Source organism: Nematolebias whitei, chromosome 2 (assembly GCF_014905685.2).
Source record: "Nematolebias whitei isolate Nwh7 chromosome 2, NemWhi1, whole genome shotgun sequence".
Classification (NCBI taxonomy): Eukaryota; Metazoa; Chordata; class Actinopteri; order Cyprinodontiformes; family Rivulidae; genus Nematolebias; species Nematolebias whitei.
This window is the reverse complement of record NC_056499.1, coordinates 32,341,374-32,365,216: the sequence shown is the minus strand read 5'-3', so window position 1 is coordinate 32,365,216 and position 23,843 is coordinate 32,341,374. Positions and strand designations below refer to the sequence as shown.

The 23,843-nt window shown below is 38.9% G+C and overlaps 1 protein-coding gene across 1 annotated transcript in view; it reads right to left on the bottom strand.

The window, feature by feature from the left end:
* si:ch211-186j3.6 (neural-cadherin) overlaps positions 1 to 23,843 on the bottom strand; it is a 467,709-nt gene that overhangs the window by 315,810 nt on the left and 128,056 nt on the right. The window contains exons 3-4 of the mRNA XM_037694242.1: positions 17,137 to 17,362; positions 8,002 to 8,206 (exon numbers count right to left, since the gene is read on the bottom strand). Coding sequence (XP_037550170.1) covers positions 8,002 to 8,206; positions 17,137 to 17,362 — 431 coding nt within the window. The remainder of the gene's footprint in view (positions 1 to 8,001; positions 8,207 to 17,136; positions 17,363 to 23,843) is intronic.

Below are 23,843 nucleotides of genomic sequence, written 5' to 3'. Positions count from 1 at the left end.
TGATGGATGGATGGATGGATGGATGGATGGATGGATGGATGGATGGATGGATGGATGGATGGATGGATGGATGGATGGATGGATGGATGGATGGATGGATGGATGGATGGATGGATGGATGGATGGATGGATGGCGAAGGAGGAGACCATCAAACACATCAGGAGTGGTCAGTTCAGGTGAACACCTGCCTGTTTGCTTCAGATCAGCTGTTCAAATCTCTGCAGGTTCAAATAAAAGGTACACCAGGACTTTCAGCTGAATCTCTCAGGCCACAGTTGTACAGCCGATAACTGATAAACGATAACTGATAAATGATAACTGATAACTGTCTTTTCTGAATTTTTGACTGTTTTTGTCTCACTTCATCCTAGAACCAAAAAAATTATAGTAGTAGTTGTAGTTGGCTTGTAGCTTTGCTACTTAGCTCTCAAAGAAAAGACTAACACCACTTACGCACACTTTTCAACTAAAAAAAAGTAACAATTAAATCTGACAACTCTGATTTTACATCAGACACAGCATTACTGTGGTTAGCTGGTGGAATACAGATCTCTATCATAGGCTAAATGTCTATCGTTTCTACCATGTACCGTATATATCGCGTATTCCTAGTATCAGAGCTGAGCCAGCTGATAGACACTGCACCATCTCTTATCAGGAGTATGGGGACTATCTGGCAGTGTCCACGGACAAACTCATTGCCTTCATCGGCTTTCATCATGCATATATGTATTATCATGTCATCTGTATGTTGCTGTCTCTGTGCTGAGTTTGTTTTTTGTAATGTTCACACTGTGTCCCATCTAAGACACAGTGTGGGATATGACTTTTTTTAATATCGCAACTTTCCCCGTGTTTCTCTTTTCCTATCTAACAAAAATGGCAGCGCCTCCCATGAGGCCACGGCCTCAGACACTCCGTCTTCCCATGTCTGTTGTTTATGTTTTACTCGGACCGGCTATATCTAAATGCAATTTTGTTGTGCTTCGGTGCAATGACAACAAAACTCATTCTGATTCTTCTGATTCTGAGGCTGCCATTCAAAGAAAAAGCTTTTGATCTCCCTAAAGCTGTCCAGACCATTTGACATTAACTGCACCCTTCACAGTAGGGATAAAGTCATAAGTTCTGTGACCTATGACCCCAGAGAAGTATTGCCCATTGACTCTGCTACAATACACCTAAAACAGTGCAAAATGACCTAAAAAGTATTTCATAGTTTAAAGGCAGAAACATCAGAAATCTGCAAAAAATGTAGAAAAACAAATAAATGTGTCATGTATGATTGAAATGCATGAAGGAAAATATATACAGTGTGTACTGTAAGGTCTGACAGGATTTTATATATAGTCACAAAACATTTTTTTAATAACATGCAGCAGAAAAATAAAAACTGTGTGCTACTTTTACCAATAAAGTTGATCTACCTATTTATTTAATGATAGTACATTTGACATAACATTATTGAAATCCACTAAAAATAGGATATATTGAGCATTGGGTATCAGGATAAAAATAGGATAATTTACAGAAGAAAAAAAATTCAATAATTCCCCAGATATAGGGTTAAGTTACTGCAACAATTAATATCAATGACTGACACTGAATGTATTGATAATCCTTTTTCAATTTGTTAAAGATGGGATGGTGGAAAACCTCGGGTGATTTGGAAATATATATAAAAAAGTTTTTTTAATTGTTTTAAAATGCAGCTTTAAGGCAAAAGAGAATTGAATTAATGCAAAAGTTTTTTTGTATTACTGTGTTGTTTATTATACAGAAGAATACGCACATTGTTAAGAGTTTGTTTTCTTGTTGCCTTGTCAAAAATAACATTACAATCATAATATTCAAAAGTTCTAAGCAAAAAGGAAAATACAAAATATCTAAATAAAACTAATCATCTTCTTTGGCTTTTCCCTCTTCACCACAGCAAGTCATCCTCCTCCATCTCACTCTGCCCTCTGCATCCACTGTCCCCACTCCAACAACCTCTAAGTCCTCTCTAACTGCATCCATATATCTCCTCTTTGTCTTTTTCCTAGCAGTTGCATTTCTAACATCCTTCTACAAATATACCCACTGTCCCTCTTCTGGACACGTCCAATTTATCTCAGTCCGGTCTGCCTAATTTATCTCCTAGTTGTTCAACCTGTGCTGTACCTCTGATTATCTCATTCCTAATCTTATCCATCCTTGTCACTCCTAAGGAGAACCATAGCATCTTAATTTCTGTCACTTCAAGTTCTGTCTCATGTCTTTTTGTCAATTCCACTGACTCCAGAACATATAACAGTTGGTCTTACAATCTTCAAGTATTGCAATCTTTTCCTTTGACATTTGCTGCCACCCTTTTGTCACAAATCACTCCTGCAACTTTTCTCCATCCACTCCATCCTGCCTGGACTCTCTTTTTCACCTCTTTACCACACTCCTCAATTTCCTGGACAGTGGACCCCAATTACTTGAAGTCCTGCAACTTCGTGACCACTGCTCCTTGTAGCCTCATTGTTCCACTGGTCTCCCTCTCATTCACATACATTTACTCTGTCTTACTACGGCTGACTTTCATTCCTCTTCTTTCAAGTGCATACCTCCACCTCTCTAATTTATCTTCCACATGTTCCCTGTTCTCACAACAGATCATGCCATCTGCAAACGTCATAGTCCACAGGGATTCCTGCCGGACCTCATCTGTTAGTCGGTCCATCACCAGAGAAAACAAGAAGGGGCTCAGAGTTGATCTTTGATGCAATCCCACCTCCACCTTAAAGCTATCTGTCACTCCTACAGAACATCTCACCACTGTCCTGCTGACCTCATACATGTCCTGTACCAGTCTAACATACTTCTTCCACCACTCCAGATTTCTTCATGCAATACCACACTTCCTTTTTCAGCACACTGTTATGCGCTTCTTCTTTTTTTTTCTAAATCCACAAAGACATAATGGAGTTCTTTCTCTTTGTTCTTCTGCATCAGCATCCTCAAAGCAAATATGGCATCTGTGCTGCTCTTTCTTGGCATGAAACCATCCTGAGCCTGAAAAAGTTAAATCTGGTCCTCTGTTATGTCCTTTTTTTTGAATGTCCAGAGGACCAGATTTAACTTTTTTAGATTTTTCTACCTGGATTATTGAGCATGCATCAGGACATCCTGAGCCTGGTTCTGCTGGAGGCTTCTTCCTGTTATAAAACAGAGTTTTTCCTTTCCACTGTTGCCAATATGCTTGCTCAGAAAGGGAAAATGCTACAAAGTAGATTCAACGCAATCTGTGAACATCCTTAGATAGATCACTTTTACTAATTGGCTGAATGTTTTGTACAGTTCCCTGAGATGACTTCTGTTGTGACTTGGCACAATATAAATAAAGTGAACTGACCAATTTTTACAACATTACCATTCCTATATTTAACAAGCCTAACCTATTGCACATCGTTCCCACCCTGATCCCTTTGTCTCGCCAATCTGTACAGATCCTTCCCACTTTTTCTTAGTCTACAGCTTCCAGTACAACTCATAAATCCTCTGCTTTGCATTAGCTACTTCCTTCTATACTCTATAATGTATCTCCTTATATTCATGTTTATTCACACATGTTCTCACTGTCATTTATTCTTGGCTAAACCCTTTCTTTGAATAGCTTCCTGCATTTCACTGTTTGACCACCAGGTTTCCTTATCATCTTGTCTCTATCCAGATGAGACACCAAGTTAGGGCTTTAACAGACTATTCGAGTAATCCACACATCGATTCCTAGGGCATCTATCGAGTTTTTTAATTTCACGTCGAGTATTCGTGGTGACGTCATTACGTCGCCGTTACATCATTGCGTCACGTGATCTGCACCGGGCGCGGGTTCCAAAATGGATTCCTCCAAACAGACAGATGGAGCGGAGCAGGCCCAGTCTTGGCAAACAGGTAGAAATGTATGGAAATATTTCACTAAAGATGAAGCTTCCGGTTCAACTACTGTAAGCAAACAGAAAATGAATCAACTTCCTGACTGTTTTGAGCCCGTTGCGAACCGGTGTTACGCCATATTCTGTGACCACTGTATATTGTGACTGTAGGGGGCGGTGTTGCATGCACTGTTGCAGGTCACAGAATATGGTGCAACACCGGGTCCAATCGACCGAACCAGAACCAGTTTCCTCTGACCTTGTTTCACAAACAAAAAGCAAAAGATATTAATCTCTAAACCTAAAAAAAAAACCTTTAAACATATTAATCTCTAAAACTAAACCTAGTGCGCACCACAGCTGGCGGTGGTGCGGGGTGGTCGTCCGCCCCAATGTTTTTAGTTTCGTTTTTGACATGCCGCATGTTTCTTTCACTTTGCAACTTGATAAAAACTAATAGTTTTGTTTTTCCTGCGACTTATTTGCAGTATGATAAATGGTAGGAGCATAATATATGCTCCCAATGTTTTGTTGGTCTTTTTTTGTAAATAATGACATTTTTTTGCAGTTTTATTTATTTATTTATTTATTTTTGTATCTTTAGATCCTATGATGTCATCAAGTACTCGAGTTCTACTCGAGTTTTATGATGTTAATTTCGAGTTTAAAAATTATGTAGTTGTTCAACCCCTACACCAAGTACCTTCCTAGTCCTACCTGTCTCTCTAATTACTGTGGCTGTAGTAGCCCAGTCATTTGGAAGCTCTTTCTTAGCACCCAGAGCCTTTAAAAGCTCCTCTCTAGTTTTCTCACTATATTCTTCCTTGTTCAGCTTCCACCATTTTGTCTTCTCTGATTTTATTATTTTTCTCTTCCTCACAACAGTTATTCTACACACAACCATTTGATGCTGTCTGGCCATGTTCTCCCCTACCACAACCTTACAGTCCCCAATATCCCTCAGGTTTCCTCTTTTACACAGAATGTTGTCTACCTGTGTACTCCTGCCCTCATTCTTATAGGTCAGTCAATGTTCCTCCTTTTTTTGGAAATAAGTGTTGACTACAACAATTTCCATTTTCTTGGTAAAATCCACCACCATCTGAGTTTCTTTACTTGACACCAAGCCTACCAATCACTTCCTCATCCCCTCCGTTTCCTTCACCAACATGTCCATTCAGGTCTGCCTCGATCACCACTCTTTCCCCCTTGGTAATACTCTCCATCACTTCATCAAAATCCTGCCAAAATCTATCTTTCTCCTTTACTTCACATCCAACCTGTGGAGCATAACTACTGACAACATTTAGTATCAGACCTTCTACTTCTACATTCAGACGCATCATCCTATATGAAACTCTTCACCTCTACTACATTCTTTACTAACTCCTCCTTCAGGACCACCACTACTCCATTCCTCTTTCTATCCAAATCATAGTATAATAGTTTGAACCCTGCTCCAATGTTGCAAGCCTTGCTGCCCTTCCATTTGGTCCAATGTTGCAAGCCTTGCTGACCTTCCATTTGGTCTCTAGGACACAAAAAATATCTACCTTCCTTCTCTGTATCATGTCAGCCAACTCCCTAAGTTTGCCTGTCATTGTCCTCACATTTAGAGTTGCAACCCTCAGTCCTACATTCTTGACTTTCCTCTTCTCCCTCTGTCTCCTGACACATTTTCCTCCTTGCAGTTTTGACTAACAGTAGCACAATTTCCAGTGGTGTCAACAGCACTGGTGGTGGTCATTGTTAATCGATTTTGTATAATGTCGCTTAGATGAACTCGCATATTAGTTTTGGCAAAAGTGTTGTATGATGGATGCCTTTCCTGGCAGAACCCTCACCAATCTGGGCTTGGGACCAGCACAAGAGGTACACTGGCTTGTGCTGCCTCTTAGCTAATTTTAAATAAAACCAATCTAGATCATTTAAAAATAAAACTAAGTTGTTAAATGCGCAACTGGTTGTATATTTAAAGCTGTCATTTTACTTGGCGACAGTAAACATTTAGTTCTAAACAATAAACAGGCCCAAGTGTGAAAAAAAGCAAACATAAAATTCATCAAGATAAATATATACAGGTCCTTCTCAAAAAATTAGCATATTGTGATAAAGGTCATTATTTTCCATAATGTAATGATAAACATGAAACTTTCATATATTTCAGATTCATTGCACACCAACTGAAATATTTCAGGTCTTTAATTGTTTTAATACTGATGATTATGGCATACAGCTCATGAAAACCCAAAATGCCTGTCCCAAAAAATTAGCATATTTCATCCCACCAATGAAAGACAAGTGTTTTTAATACAAAAAACACCAACCTTCAAATAATCATGTTCAGTTATGCACTCAGTACTTGGTCAGGAATCCTTTTGCATGAATGACTGCTTCAATGCGGCATGGCATGGAGGCAATCAGCCTGTGGCACTGCTGAGGTGTTATGGAGGCCCAGGATGCTTCAATAGCGGCCTTAAGCTCATCCAGAGTGTTGGGTCTTGCGTCTCTCAACTTTCTCTTCACAATATCCCACAGGTTCTCTATGGGGTTCAGGTCAGGAGAGTTGGCAGGCCAATTGAGCACAATAATACCATGGTCAGTAAACCATTTACCAGTGGTTTTGGCACGGTGAGCAGGTGCCAGGTCGTGCTGAAAAATGAAATCTTCATCTCCATAAAGCTTTTCAGCAGATGGAAGCATGAAGTGCTCCAAAATCTCCTGATAGCTAGCTGCATTGACCCTGCGCTTGATAAAAACACAGTGGACCAACACCAGCAGCTGACATGGCACCCCAGACCATCACTGACTGTGGGTGCTTCACACTGGACTTCTGGCATTTTGGCATTTCCTTCTCCCCAGTCTTCCTCCAGACTCTGGCACCTTGATTTCCGAATGACATGCAAAATTTACTTTCATCTGAAAAATGTACTTTGGACCACTGAGCAACAGTCCAGTGCTGCTTCTCTGTAGCCCAGGTCAGGCGCTTCTGCCGCTGTTTCTGGTTCAAAAGTGGCTTGACCTGGGGAATGCAGCACCTGTAGCCCATTTCCTGCACACGCCTGTGCACGGTGGCTCTGGATGTTTCTATTCCAGACTCAGTCCACTGCTTCCGCAGGTCCCCCAAGGTCTGGAATCGGCCCTTCTCCACAATCCTCCTCAGGGTCCGGTCACCTCTTCTCGTTGTGCAGCGTTTTCTGCCACACTTTTCCCTTCCCACAGACTTCCCACTGAGGTGCCTTGATACAGCACTCTGGGAACAGCCTATTCCTTCAGCAATTTCTTTCTGTGTCTTACCCTCTTGCTTGAGGGTGTCAATGATGGCCTTCTGGACAGCAGTCAGGTCGGCAGTCTTACCCATGATTGCGGTTTTGAGTAATGAACAAGGCTGTGAGTTTTTAAAAGCCTCAGGAATCTTTTGCAGGTGTTTAGAGTTACGTCGTTGATTCAGATGGTTAGGTTAATAGCTTGTTTAGAGAAACTTTTCATGATATGCTAATTTTTTGGGACAGGCATTTTGGGTTTTCATGAGCTGTATGCCATAATCATCAGTATTAAAACAATTAAAGACCTGAAATATTTCAGTTGGTGTGCAGTGAATCTGAAATATATGAAAGTTTCATTTTTATCATTACATTATGGAAAATAATGACCTTTATCACAACATGCTAATTTTTTGAGAAGGACCTGTATATTTCTTTCTTTTTTTTTATTAACCCTTTTCTCCAGTCTGCATACAAAATAATACTGCAAAGTATTATATTAGATTTTTGCTTAATCCTCCTAATCGTATGTCTCCATGAAAAAAACAAAAACAATAAATACCTCAGTAGGCCTTCAAATAATTATTATTATTATTATTTTTTTTTTTACATTTGCAGCAACTAAGGTATAAGTAGTTACTGAGACTGATTGATAACCTTTAAATCTCACAGCATTCATGCACCTTAAAATCTAATGCTTCACAATAATCTGAGATTTTCAGCTCCAGTGGGAATATCTTTAAAGTACATAAGAATGCTAACTGTTCTCAATTGCAAAAATCAAGTTGTTGCATTTGACTGGTGGAAAGTGACTTGGGAATCACATAACACAAACCTCTGCTGCACTGCTCATGCTGTCCTGGCCCTCGCTGGCTCGCACCAATAGCAAGTATCGATGTTGGTCACTCTCGTAATCGATAGAGCGGGTCAGGCTGATTTCACCTGTCTCTGCTGAAATGGAGAAGAGACTGCTGGGATTGATGAGGAGGCTGTAGCTGATTGGTTTCTTTTGAAAAGACACAGCAGGTGTCACCAAGAAGCTGAGGAAACATGGAGAAAAAGCAAGACTGATTGCATTCAAATGTATTCACGTGAAACATTAAAAAACTGAGTTCCAAATATGCTTTTTGATAAAATAATGTTTAATTAATGTTAAGACGATTATGACACAGACAGCATGGCAATAAAACCAAAAGGACAATGAGTGGAACTACCATATAGCAGTGAAATGCTAAACACATGTTTAGATATTCAAGTATTGACTAAATTTGTATATTATAAGACTCAGAAGTACTGATACTTTATAAACATGAAACCAACCTAAAGTCCAAGCAAGGAAAATCTACAAACTCTATTATTATTTTTATTAATAAATGTTCTATATGTGTGAGTGTCAGTTTCTAGTGTTTGTAGTTTATCATAAATATATGCAAATATCGATTCTAAACAGTATTAGTGCTAATAAGCAAGGTTTTTGTTATCTGTATGGACTAAGCTTGTTTATTTTTGGAAGCATACTGTGAAGTAGCTGTACTTTGATAAATGTAGTTCAATAAATGATCAAATATGGAAAAATACATGTAATTTTATGAGCTAAAGTATTTATAATATAAATGCCTTTGACTGAAATGATCTAATTTTAAGGCACATTTATCAGTCTGACATGTATAAATGAAATGTCATTTTTAAGTTATTTTGTTCTGTGCAAAGCATTACATGTTATTACATTTACAAAAAATAATCTTTTTATGTATATAAGAATATAATGGAGTTATATAAAGACAAAACGCCCTGTCAGTGTCATATTTTAAATATTGCATTAGTGTAATCACATTTTAACTTGTGAACATCACACTATGAGAGTTATGTCTGAAAATTCAAATGTATGCACTTTCTTGGAACTAAAAGTACTTGAACATTAAAAAAACTCCTTACTTGTAACAATGCAGGCAAACTAGACAGATTTGACAGAATCAATGTAAAATGTCCACTTATGTTTTTTCTATAATTGATCACTTACTAAATTCAAACAAATTGTTGCAACCCACTGAAAAAAAAATGTTTTCCTGAGAAGTCTTGAAGAAAACATTAAGTGAGAGAAGCTGCACTCCGTAAATAAAACATCTAAGTAGTAAAACTATTGAAATTGTTATTCTTTGTCAACCCCACCCCCACTAAAATGTTAAAAGGTACCTTTTAGCATTTTACTTTTTAGTTCACTAAAACTGAAAATAATTTTGAAGCACACTGAGAAAACGAGGAGAAAAAAAAAAAACTGTATTTTGCTGGTTTGCCATCCTACAAATCACGTTATAACTGTGTTGTAACTGTGGTCCTGCGTTTTTTCAAATGTCCATTGTGTTCGTTTTTCCACAATTGTTCTAAATGAACAAAGCAGGTCCCTAAGTGTCTTTTCTTCAAGGGGCTTTACTTTTTTGTACAACTGCTTCAAGTGCTTGCTAGTTTCATGCGTGAAAGTCTTTTAGAAATGTGATCATATTGTTACATTCTAAGCATAAAAAGAACATTAGAATAATAGTTTGGTGTTTTGTAGCTGAAGACACATCACATAAAAGTCAGATGAAATGCGGCATGACTGTTCGGCTTGAGGTCACATTTAAAACCATTGAATATGTATCTGATTCAGTACCACATGTGACAAAGACCTGGGTCGGATTAGGAAAAACTAAACTTTATTGCATTTTTTCATTATGTTTAAACAATTACATTTTTGTCTTTGATTTTTAAAAGCATAGGGTCCATTTATACTTTTGCCAAATCATACTTTTGGAGCTTTGGTCACTATATTCATCTCTCTATGAGTATAAAAGTTATCATGATACATGTTTATGATGACTTCAAACCTAATTGTAAAAAAGTAACCTACTTTGTATGAAATGAAAAAAAAAAAGGTGGGCTGGGTGTACAACTTGGTGAAATTAAGTAATTTACTGATTTTTTTCTTTTTTTTTACCGATGTATCCAGATGACCTGACTGAACTTCGTTGGATTTTCTACCTGCATTACTGAGCATGAACGTTGATGTTTTGGACCACTTTGTCAATGGCTACTTCAGAGGAGTCGATGGGGGACACGGCGGGCCCCAGAAACTATCTTATCACCAGCCAAGTGGTTGGTCCAATATGAGGGTGTGCAGCTTATTGGACTGAGTTTGTGTGTGGCTCCTCAGACTGATGAAGTTATTTGGATGAAAAACAAAACATCTCAACAAATAAATAAAATAAAAAAAAAACATCCAGATGACCTGACTGAACTTTGTTGGATTTTCTACTTGGATTATTGAGCATGAATTGTGATGAAGATACTGATGTTTTATCTCCGAGTTGCTGTATAAAGATGATGCTACTGATAAGATGATTTAATATAGGGGTGGTTGACAATTGCTGGGTAGTCCCAGATATTTAACTGATATTGTGCTTGGAGTTTTCCCAAGAGTTTCGTTTTGAGCTCATCCTATCAGAGCATCTTATTAAATGCTTAAATCAATAAAATACAATAAAAACAATTTAAAAGTTTATTTTAACCGAAAGTAACTCCAAAAAAAACATTTGTCAGTCTCTCTCCTCATCTGCCTTCATATTTACTATTTCAGCCTTCTCATTATGGTTCACAATAAATTATTATTTTTCTTTTAACACTAGTCAACTCTGCAAATCAGGCCTATTGTATTGGTTCTCCATTATCTTGTTGGACAATTGGTGTGGTATGCTTGAACTGATATGGTATGTTTAGTTTGTCCAAAGGATGACATCGGGTATTATAAACACTGTTAGATATTTATCTAGACTGGTCCTGGGATTTTTTGATCTGCTCAGAGACGGGATTATAATGAAATTATGACCCGGTTCTGACTGGGTTAAACGGGGCCAGCAACTCTAAAAAGAGTCCCCCCAGGAATTCAATATCCATCAAGGAATAGTTTGTTTTTGCTTGCTACATCACATAGAAAGGCTTTTTGAAGCATCGTCTTATTTTTCCTTACACGTCAAACCACGTAAGATCTGTTGAGATCACACTTAGTCACGCCCCCTCATACACGTGACAGGTTGTGCTCCCCTTCTGCGAAGGAGGAGTCTAGGCCCTATAAATCAGTAATGACACGGGACATCAGCCCTTCCAGTTTGTGATCGCGTCATAGACCGGACTGACCAGCGTTGTAAATCGTAACCTTTTCCTGCCTTGATTTTAATACAATTGGAAAAACTGAATTCACGTTTCCTTGATTTATTGTTAGTGTGAGTGCCGCATCTGAGGGAGGTTCGAGCCAGGGGGAGCGACGTGGGCTGGAGGCGGGTCCTGGGTCTGAGAGGAGGCCTAAGGCCCACGGCTAGCAGCAGCTAGCTGCAGTGACCGGTGACACACAGCCAGCTCCTGTCGTAACAACACATATGCCCACTGGTATCCCAAGAACATAGTTCCTGTGTTTTTTTTTTTTTTTTTTTTTTTTTTTTTTTTAAGGATTGTACATACTGGCCTCTGAGGGATCTTTCTCAGAGGTTCACTCCTGTGAACTGTGATTTTTATTGTTGGTTTGTAATGTTCTAACATCATCCATCAAAACATTTTTTTCATGGCTCTTCAGTTTTTATACAAGAGTACATTGTATATTTGTGCTAAAATGTAAATAATTAGGTGAGTTTGACTGAATGGATGAACAAAGAAACAAATGCATGGTTGCAAATCTCAGATTTAACACTGGATGCACAAATTAATCTGTGCTTATAGGATACTATCTACTAAGGATGCACCAATCCACTTTTCTCACTTCCGATACCGATACAGATAACTGCTGTTTAACATTATCCAATACTGATCTGATACCAATCTGATACAGAAAAACAGTGCTGAATTCCATTCAACAAACTCAGCGTGCTCTTTAAGGTGAAATCTCTGGAGATTAAGTTGGTAGTGTTAAAGCTGGAAGTTTTAGTGCCATCCTTTGGAACTGTCGCTGTGCACGTATTGCACGTAGCTGTCGAATGTGTTTGCTGAGGTAGTGTGAAATAGTTCCAGAGGGCTGATCCTTTCGCTCGCTCCATTTTGAAAAGAATCTGTGCAGCGAGTTCGCTAGCACGTGACGTCACTCAGAGCACAAAACAGAATTAGAGTGAATAGATCTGCCCAGTCATGGATCGCTCACATTGTCACGATACCCGATCCAGAAGTTTTTTGTGGGGGATTTAGGGACCAATACAGATATTGACATTGGCTCGGTGCATCTCTACTATGTACAATACAATTTAAAATCTTAATAAACCCCCAAAAAATAAAGCAAGAACTAAAGATTTGCTGCATCACGTCAAAAGTTTAGAAATCAGATGTTGGGAATTAAATTAGGATTAGACAAAATTTGGAATTGCCTTGGTTCAGGTTTTCTGAGAAAATGAAAGGCTGCTACAACTCTTACTGGCTCATCTTTTAGGCTTTAGAAACTAATTAGTGAAGAAAGATTTCTGATGAATACATGTTTTTAGAACAATTAAGTTTAGGAAGAAAACTACAAATAAAACGAGCTTTGAACTCAGGTCATAAAAGGTTTTGTATGCAAAATACACATTTGCTTGTGTGTGTTTTTTTATTTTTTTATTAAAACAACTACAAAAAGAAAAGCAGGAAGATAATTCTTAAGAGGGAACATTTTGAAATTGTCACATTTCTTTAGTTTTTTTTAGACTTCCGCAAACCAAATTTTTAAAGTTTTAGACAATTTCATGGCACGGTGTCATGTCAAGCTGAAGTGGCATGACAAAAGAGGCTAGTCAAGTGTTAGACTTGTTGACCTTATTTATAATTTTTATTAGAAGTGAATGTCCTTGGATTTTAGAACAGAAAACACTTCAAAATATCAGCAGTACCTCAGTGAGGCTATTGAGCTACAGGGAGAAGCAAATGGTTTTATACTTTTGCCCTTTGCTAGAATAACTTGCTATGGCTGAAAACAAGGAATCCTTTAGACACCATATCTTGTTTTTTTGTTTGTTTGTTTTTTTCCAGGCATACAGTGAAAACTGCCATAGGTGGACTCTTAAATTTAAGAAAACAATAGAGCATTTACAGTATTTAATTTAAGTCTTCCATTGAGAAAATGTTCTTGTGTATTTAGTATTTTTCTGACAGGGTTATACAATTAGATTCAACACTAACAAACAACCAAACAACAATAACAAATAATTAATCTTATCATCATTAATTGATCCTTTTTAAAAGTCTTTCTAATATGATGACAAAAAAAAATCCAAGACAAGAATAGTTGTGTCATTTTTTTATCTTCTGTGGATGAAGACAAAGGTAAAATTGAATGTATGACTTCTATCGACTGAAATGCTGCGGCTGCTAAATGACATCTGTGGAATTACCCCGTTAGAGAAATTAGCAGTGCTCATAAGCAATATGCTGTGATGAAGTGTGGTTTTGCTCAGCTGCAAGGGGAGAGGTGGGGCTCATTAGACAATGTTCAGCAGCTGTACTAATCAACTCCACCTGGCACCACTACCTGAACTAATCAGACTCTCTTTTTTTAAAAGAAGCCTGACAGTGGCCTGAAACCAGCCAGTTAAAGAGACATCTACAAGCCAGCCTGCTAATACAAACAAAGAGTGAGGCCTTTATTCACTTCTGCTGCTTAGGTTAAAAGGGTTTTATTACAAGGAAAGCTGTGGAAAAAGTGAAAGTAGTTCAAGTCATTAGTGTAGGTTGTATTTTTCTACAATGATTTATTCTGATGCTGCAAAGCAAATAGTGGCATAATAATGCAAAATCTTGTGCCCACTAGTCTCATATTTTGTGTTTGTGTGCAAGTTAATTGGAAATTCAATCCTAGATTTTCACTAAAATATATTACAATTTAGGCCATAATTATATAAATATATAAGTATTTGCAGCTAATTTTTTATTTTTATTTTATAAAAATGAATTTGTTCTTTAGAATTTCTATAATACTTCATCTCAACAAAAAACAAATTGTTCAAAGATTCAAAAATGCTTAACTTGATTTACAGTAGTCCCTCGCTACTTGGCGGTTTGTTTTTCACGAAATCGCTCTATTGCGGTTTTTCAAAGTAAGATTGGAAATGACACACAATTGGCTGATTGGCTGCGGCACAACCATCATGAAATTTTTACGTAAAGTAAATTATTTAAAAATACTTAGCACCTGCATGCAGCCCACAGCTGCAGGAGAAGTTTCCTCCTACAGCATGCAGCTGTGGCAGAGAGACGAAATAATGACATTCTGTATTCTTTTAGAGCGTTTATAGTTTAGAAAAATTGTTTAGAAAATTGCAAGCGTGTGGGCCGGGTTTAAAACGCACTATATATATATATATATATATATATATATATATATATATATATATATAAATATATAAATTACACACAAACCGGATTCCAAAAAAGTTGGGACACTAAACAAATTGTGAATAAAAACTGAATGCAATGATGTGGAGGTGCCAACATCTAATATTTTATTCAGAATAGAACACAAATCACAGATCAAAAGTTTAAACTGAGAGAATGTATCATTTTAAGGGAAATATCTGTTGTTTCCAAATTTCATGGCATCAACAAATCCCAAAAAAGTTGGGACAAGTCCATTTTTACCACTGTGTGGCATCCCCCCTTCTTCTTACAACACTCAACAGACGTCTGGGGACAGAGGAGACCAGTTTCTCAAGTTTAGAAATAGGAATGCTCTCCCATTCATGTCTAATACAGGCCTCTAACTGTTCAATCGTCTTGGGTCTTCTTTGTCGCACCTTCCTCTTTATGATGCGCCAAATGTTCTCTATAGGTGGAAGATCTGGACTGCAGGCTGGCCATTTCAGTACCCGGATCCTTCTCCTACGTAGCCATGATGTTGTGATTGCTGCAGAATGTGGTCTGGCATTATTGTGTTGAAAAATGCAGGGTCTTCCCTGAAAGAGATGACGTCTAGATGGGAGCATATGTTGTTCTAGAACCTGAACATGGTTCTCTGCATTAATGGTGCCTTTCCAGACATGTAAGCTGTCCATGCCATAAGTGCTCATGCAACCCCATACCATCAGTGATGCAGGCTTCTGAACGGAGCGTTGATAACAACTTGGGCTATCCTTGTCCTCTCTGGTCTGGATGACATGGCGTCCCAGTTTTCCATAAAGAACTTCAAATCGTGACTCATCTGACCACAGAACAGTCTTCCATTTTGCCACACTCCATTTTAAATGACCCCTGGCCCAGTGCAAACGTCTGAGCTTGTGGAGCTTGCTTAGAAATGGCTTCCTCTTTGCACTGTAGAGTTTCAGCTGGCAACGGCAGATGGCACGGTGGATTGTGTTCACTGACAATGCTTTCTGGAAGTATTCCTGAGCCCATTCCGTTATTTCCTTGACAGTGGCATTCCTGTTTGAGGTGCAGTGACGTTTAAGGGCCCGGAGATCACGAGCATCCAGTAGAGTTTTACGGCCTTGACCCTTACGCACAGCGATTGTTCCAGATTCTCTGAATCTTTTGATGATGTTATGCACGGTTGATGATGATAACTTAAAAGTCTTTGCTATTTTACGCTGGGTAACACCATTCTGGTATTGCTGCACTATCTTTCTGCACAACATTGGTGGAATTGGTGATCCTCTTACCATCTTGGCTTCTGAGAGACACTGACACTCTGAGAAGCTCTTTTTATAGCCAATCATGTTGTCAATTGACCTAATTAGTGTTAGACGGTCTTCCAACTGTTTGTTATATGCTGAATTTCCTTTTTCCATCCACTTATTGCTACTTGTCCCAACTTTTTTGGGATTTGTTGACACTGTGAAATTTTCAATCAACATATTTTTCCTTTAAAATGTTACATTTACTCAGATTAAACTTTTGATCTGTCATCTATGTTATATTACGAACAAAATATTGACATTTGCCATCTCCACATCATTGCATTCAGTTTTTATTCACAATTTGTTTAGTGTCCCAACTTTTTTGGAATCCGGTTTGTATATTTGTATATATATATTTGTATATATATATTTGTATATATATATATATATATATATATATATATATATATATATATATAGCCAACTACTTAGTCCTCGTACTACTATTCCTACTTTGCGGTATTTCACTTATCGCAGGGCTTTGAAGTACGGATCCCCAGCAACAAATATTGGACTACTGTATACAAAAAAGGAGAAAAATCGTGAATGTTGCAAGGATAACTTTGCACTTTTTTTTATTATAATATTACTAATTTTTTTCCCAAAAAATATCTAGTCTAGCTGTTCCAAGTTGAATCGGATTGGTTCTGTTGTACATTATCTTATACCCCAGATTCCTAATCAGATTTAGTTCTGAAATTAGAAATGTATGCAATAAACTTTAACTGTTCCCTTTTAAGTAACCTCCTGGTAATTTTGCAGTATGTCAAGATGTGTCATCTGAAACAGTTATTATGCACTGAAAATTAACATTTCACTTTAATTATGGCTGTATTATTTCACAACTCAAACAAAATACAGAATAACGATGACATCTTTGTGCTTTTATATTTTTGTGCTAATGATTACATCTATAAGCACCCAAAGTCAATGTCCACATCACAGGAAAACAAAACACATTTTTTTAAAGAAATCTTTGGTATGTGCAATATAATTATGAAAATGCAAATATCAAATCTTATTGTGTACATAAATATGTAAAGGGACTCTTGTCTTGCAAATTCAGTCTATTTAGAGGGCTATATTAGATTCCTGTATTCACAGCCAAAACCAGTCTATCTCCCCCCCCCAAAAAAAAAACAAAAACAAAAACATTTTTATTATTATTTTAAACTTAAGCAGGGAACAGCAGTGTATAAGCAACTTATATCAGCAGAAATTTAATGTTTGAGTAAAAAAACAACGATGCACATATAACTTAGTTTGGGAGGTGATACAATACAGCAGCTAAAGTAAATTAAAGCAAGTTAACTCACGTTTGTCCTTCAGGAGTGTTCTCTGGTATGGCGATTGTAAAGGAAGCATTAACAAACTGTGGTGGCCGGGCTCCAGCAACTACAGACACAACAGCAGGAGCACTACGACTGCTGAGCCCATCAGCAGCCACCACTGTCAGCAGGTACTCCCTGTCCTGTTGCAGAGGGAGGCCTGTCGTTTGGACCTGGCCACTCTTTCTGTGTACTTCAAAGCGACCATCACCACCTGCATATGATTTATTGTAGAAGAAAAAGAAGAGTAACATGTTAACAAATAAGCACTGTAAAACCAATGCACAAAATAAATTTTCGAAGAGCTACAGTAAGTGTATGGATTTGAACCCACATCTTTAAACAAATGTCAAGGGCACTGGGGGAAAAAAAAAAAAAAACTATTTTCTGGCTAGTGACAGAGACACACGTTAGATTGATTTAAAAAATAGAAAAAAATTGAATGAAAGACACAAAAACCCACAATTCAGATCATGCCTCTGTCAAAAATGCAATGCATCAGATCTGTAAGTGTTAGACACAAACCAGAGCTGGCATTTAACTAAATATGTCAACAGCATTTAAAAACCATTTATAATTTGGTTTACATTTTTATTCTCCAACTGATCTATTTTGCACTGTGCAGTTTTGCCACCTGCACAGAAAAAAATTGATAAAGGGATAAAGGTGTTGTGTCTACATCTCTAACCCCAATCCTCAGAGCACAGTCCTACATGTTGTATGAGTGTACCTACTCACACATGAGAAATAGCTGAATTAATTCATCATGTCATCAAGATCATACTTAATTGGTAGATTCTAGTTTGTAAATAGTTAATCTTCTTCATACACCAAAGTTAGTCATGGAGTTCCTCTGGGTTCAGTGCTTGGAACAATACTGTTTACTTTATATATGCTTCCATAAGGTCAAGCTATTAAACAGCATGGAATAAATTTTCATTGTTATGCTGAATGATACACAGTTATATTTGTCCATGAAAACCAATGAATCCAATCAGTTACTTACGTTACAATCATGTCTTAAAGACATAAAAACTTGGATGACCCTAAATTTTCAGGTTTTAAACTCAGACAAGACCGAGGTTGTGGTTTTTGAACCTGAGCATCTTAGGAATAAATTTTGTAGTCTTTCACTTTCTCTGGATGGCATTAATTTGGCCTCCAATTCTCCAGTTCAAGATGGCGGCGCACGCACATGCAGCTTTTTATTTATTTTTATTTACCCTTTATTTATCCAGGTAGTCTCAGTGAGCCACAAGAACTCATTTTCAAGAGAGACCTGTTTAGGGAGCAGATGGTGGGGGTTAAGGGCCTTGCTCAGGGGCCCAGAGTGGGGCGAATGATGGTGGAGGGAGGTGTGGGTGTTCCACCTATTCCACCCACATTTTGATGTTGATGGTACCGGGAGTTGAACCTGCGACTTTCCGATCACAGGCCCATCTTCTAAACTCTGTGCCACCACTCCCCCACAGGCTTTTCTCTCCCAACAAAACTGTGTTTTCGTTTTTTTTTTTTTTTCCTGCGAGCCGCAATGTGCTTGTATGTCTTCATCATCTCTAGATTTCTTCAAACGCAAGTATAGCCATGAGTTCCTGCTTGATGTTGGAAAAAACACACTTTTACGAATTAGCAGCAAACTCAAAGAAGAGTTACATGACTGTGGCCTATTCTGGAAGCTGGTATCATCACCGACCCACACTCCTTCATCACGCCCAAAGTGGAAGCGCATAAGCGGCATGACAGGAAGCAGAAGTGGGGTAAGCGTGGAGGTATCCGAGCTAGGCTAGCAGCTAGCCCACACAAGCCGGCCATCCCATCCATGGTTTTAGCCAACATATACTCTTTGGACAATAAACTGGATTATATACGCCTACTACGGACAACACAGAAGACTGTGAGAGACTGTTGTGTTTTTGTGTTTACGGAAACATGGCTTAATAACAATGTTCCAGACCATGCTGTTCAGCTCGAGCGGCTAACATGCTACAAAGTGGACAGAGCTCTCATTGAGGGAGGTAAGACCCGCAGTAGGGGGCTATGTGTTTATATCAATAATGCTTGGTGTTGTGATGTTGCTGTGGTCTATAAACACTGCTCACCTTTAGTGGAGTTTATGGTTATTAAAGGTCGACCATTCTATTTACCGAGGGAATTTACAGCTGTTATAATCATTGCTGTTTATATACCTCCAAGCTCCAGCAACAAAAATAGAAGTGAGGCACTAAATGAACTGTATCTGCACATTAGTGAGCAACAGACAGCTGTAGATGAACAGATGCTGGGATATATTCATCATTTAACGCGGGTTCCTCATTTTTCTGGACTGAATAAAACGTGCATTGAATTTAAGGAAATGCAAAGTGAGACGTCATTTATATTTGACCCATCAAAATGAATGCGGTCATTTATTTACAGAATCAAATTTAACATCAAACATTTACATTAATTTGGCAAATTATGAAAATAACAATATAAGCAATCAATCAGGAAAAATCATACGGCCATGATTTTTCCGTTGCTGCACCACAGACATTTATAAAACTGTACAACTATGATCTTTTGCCCACATGAATGTGGGTAAGCACTTTACACAGACATTTCTAAATATCTGGGAGAATTTCTACTTGATAGAAAGTTAAAGATGAAAAGAAGTTTAGAGGGAGTTAAGATGGTATGTGAGGGAAATTAAGTGTTCACCAGAATCGACACTCTCCGGCTTTCTTCAGCTTTTCCTTACAGTACACTTAGATGATGAAATCGGCTCCTTTACCTGGAGATGTCTCAGGTGAGATTCCGTTTAACGCACCCTTTCAGCGTCTCAGTAGGATGCTGTTACTCGTCCGAAGTAATGGCGAGGCTCTGTTCGACACATATTCACCTCAGTGGAAAATGTTATAATCCCATGGAACTCGGAAGAGCTTTGTTGTCATGTCAGGAACTCCAACAGCACTCCATCAGAACTCAGCAGAACTTGAGTAGACTCTCACCGAACTCTACGCTCTCAGAACTCTTAGAACTCCGACAACTCTCCAACTCTCTGAGCCTGTGTCGACCAGGAAGTACTGACATTTTAAAGACTCTTTCCCGGTTCACTTTTTGGGATTTTTCATTGGTCAGAAACGACCAGACGGGGTGGGTTTTGTGACGTAAGAGGTTAGAGACAGCGAGAATTGTTATGGGACAGCTCAGAAATGTTCTCACAGACCGAGAGGGTTTTGTTTTGGCGTGTTTCAGGAAACAGGTGCAAAACATCTCTACTTACGTCTGAGAGGATTCTAAAACATGACAGTTTTAACATAACAACTTGTTTTTCGTTTGACTGTAACCTTGTAAACGCACACACTTGCTCATTCAAAAGCAGAAATCAGAAAAATGCATAATTACTCTGCAACAGCTTTTAACATGAGAATAAAAATCATTACTCAGTTAATAAAATTGATTAGTTCACTGCAACATCTAAAATGGTTTGAACTAAGACACTTTGATTATCAACATTTGTAAGATAGTAATGATAATAAAAAGAGAGTGTTCTTTTCACTTGAATCTTCAAGAAAGAAAGTCTCAGGATGGGTGAACCTGTATTTATGTATTCAAATACATGAAATGACAGTTCCTGTCCCACAAGGTTCTAAAGGTCAAGAGTTTTGACCTTAGACTTAGTTTCGACGTAGGCCTAGTCCACTACACAGCCCACCCTGATGTTTTTCTTATCTTGGCTGGCAATTTTAGCCATGCAGATCTAAGGAGTGTGTTTCCAAAGACATACAAACACAGACTTTCCAACAAGAGGAAACAATACACTGAACCAAGTTTACATCACCATGAAAGGAGCTTACAAGGCCCTTCCCCTCCCCCGCATCAGCGTCTCTGATCACATAAGTGTTATTAGGGATGTACCGATCCACTTTTTTAAACTTCCGATCCGATCCCAATACCTAAAACTAAATATTTGCTGATACCGATCCAGTTCTGATATCATGATCATCACTGATTTTATATGAGGCTGTAATAATCTCCTCTCAAGTACAATTTGTACAAATATATGCATGCATGTCCAAAAAGGACACTTGAGGTAAGTTGTATTAATGTTGGATAAGTTTTAAAGTTAGAATTAAATTCTGCTAACACAAAACATGTTTCTTTTTATTCCTAGTTTTAAAGTGGATATTAAAGTGATTAATTTAAGTGATTGTTTAAAGTTATTTTATATGTTTTTTAAATAAGGGGCAGATATAAGAATTATTTTTCTTCTTTCTGCACTCTTTTCATTCAATGTTTTCTTTTTGATTATTTTTTTTAATTGTGTTTCTTTTAAATGAATGAATAAATGAACTAAATAAAATAAAATGTTAAATGGCTTCAAACACCTGGAATAAACCAACAGGCATGTTCCTGTTTTTAGTATTTTACATCACTTTATGATGTAGCTGTTTTTTGTTTTTAATATAATTTTCAAATCATGTTTTTTTTTATGATGGTCTACTGTTGTACTGATAAATATCTCCTGGAGGGTAAACTATATCTTGGCTGCAAGTATCAAGCTGTGAAATCTTTCGTTTTCTACAACTGATAGTGGTTGGTCATGAATCATGATGAAGTTTAGCAACCTCTCTGTAAACATTCGAGCTCCGTGGCTTCAGCGATGTCTTCTTCTTGTTCAATCCGAAGCAGGCAGACTGATTTGGGGCAGCCGCGCTCAAGTCTGTCCCTCCTCAGAGACGGGCAGATTGAGAGGGGCAGATTGGACGCGGCTGACTGGGGTCGAGTCACCTGTTGTGAGTTGAGCAAAGAGAAGCGCCCTGCAGAAGCCACGGAGCTCGAATGTCCATCATAAAACTAACTTTACTGCGATATAATGTGGCGATATGATTCTGCAGACATTGCACGATGCTGTCTTGTTTTGTGGTGTTTCTAGTGTAAAATACTTCTACACTGTGGACATGTTTAGATGAAAAGTTTGTTAGCTGTTAGCCACAGTGCTGCTAACTCAGTCCTCACGTTGTAACTGGCTGCAAACTATGAAATGGATTTCCTGAATATGGTAAATGGTAAATGGTAAATGGAGCTTACTTCTATAGCGCCTTCCAGCCCCCTATGAGGGGCCCCAAGGCGCTTTACAGTACCAGCCATCCACCCATTCACACGCACATTCATACACCGGTGGCGGTAGGCTGCCATGCAAGGCGCCATCCAGTCCCACCGGGAGCAACTCGGGGTTAAGTGTCTTGCCCAGGGACACAACGGCACATGGTGTGGGAAGTCGGGATTCGAACCTCCAACCTTCCGATCAGAGGTCGGCTGCCACTACCACTGCACCACGACCGCCCAATATGAGGCGGGTCTTATTACTCTGGGTTCATGAGACACGCCACCGTTCAGGAAATCCATTCTATAGTTTGAAGTCCACTTGCATCATGGATTGGAAATATCGGCAGGTGGATTGGAAAAATCCGAATTATTATGCTGGTATGCCGATACCGATACTGGATCGGATCGGCCCCATCCCTAAGTGTTATGCTAATGCCAGCATACAGGCCACTGGTTAAAGTCACCAAACCAGTCTGCAAGCAGGATACGAGTGTGGCCGTTGGAGTCTTCATAAGCACTCCAGGGCTGTTTCAACACCACAGATTGGAATATGTTCAAAGATGTCGCTACCAAAAACAACACCACAGGTCTTCAAGAGTACTCAGATACTGTATGTTCATACATCACCAAGTGTATTGATGATGTAACTGACCTCAAGACTATCAATGTTTGGGCAAATCAGAAGCCATGGCTGACAGAAGAGGTCTACAGACTCCTGAGAGCCAGAAACACCGCCGTCACAACAGGAGATCAGGTGGGCCTGAGGGCAGCCATAAACAACTTGTTCCAGGGCATCAGAAAGGCCAAGAAGCAGTATTCCAAGAAGATAGCTCATTGCTTTGGTGACAGCAAGGATACACGGAGTCTGTGGTGGGGAATACAGACCATCACGAACTACAAGCCAGCCCCACAGACCTGTGACAGCACAACCTCTATGCTGAGAATGAGCTGAATGACTTATTTGCTCAGTTTGAGGCATGTAACAGGCAGTACACCTGCACAGAAACTCTCCCCCACTCCCGATGACCAGGTGCTGACGCTGTCCCAGGACAGGGTTAGGCGATCATTCATCAAGATCAATGCCCAAAAAGCTTCTGGTCCTGACAATATACCTGGTCGTGTGCTGAAGGACTAGGCAGTGGGGCTTGCAGAAGTCTTAACGGATATCTTTAACATCTCGCTGAGTCAGGCCATCGCCCCCACCTGTTTCAAAGCCACCACCATCATCCCTGTCCCAAAGAAGGCATCACCTCCTGCCTCAATCACTATTGCCCAGTGGCACTCACCCCCATCCTGATGAAGTGCTTCAAATGGCTAGTCATGAAGCACATGAAATCTGTCCTTCCTGCCTCCTTGGATCCCTTCCAGTTTGCATATTGGCCTAATCGTTCGACCGATGACGCCATCTCCTCAGCCCTCCACACAGCCCTCACACACCTGGACACTAAGGAATCTTTTGTTAGAATGTTGTTCATTGACTTCAGCTCGGTTTCAACACCATCATCTCCCAACAGTTCATTGTTAAACTGGACAGTCTGGGGCTGAACACCTCATTGTGTACCTGGCTGCTAGACTTCCTGACTGTGTGTGTGTGTGTGTGTGTGTGG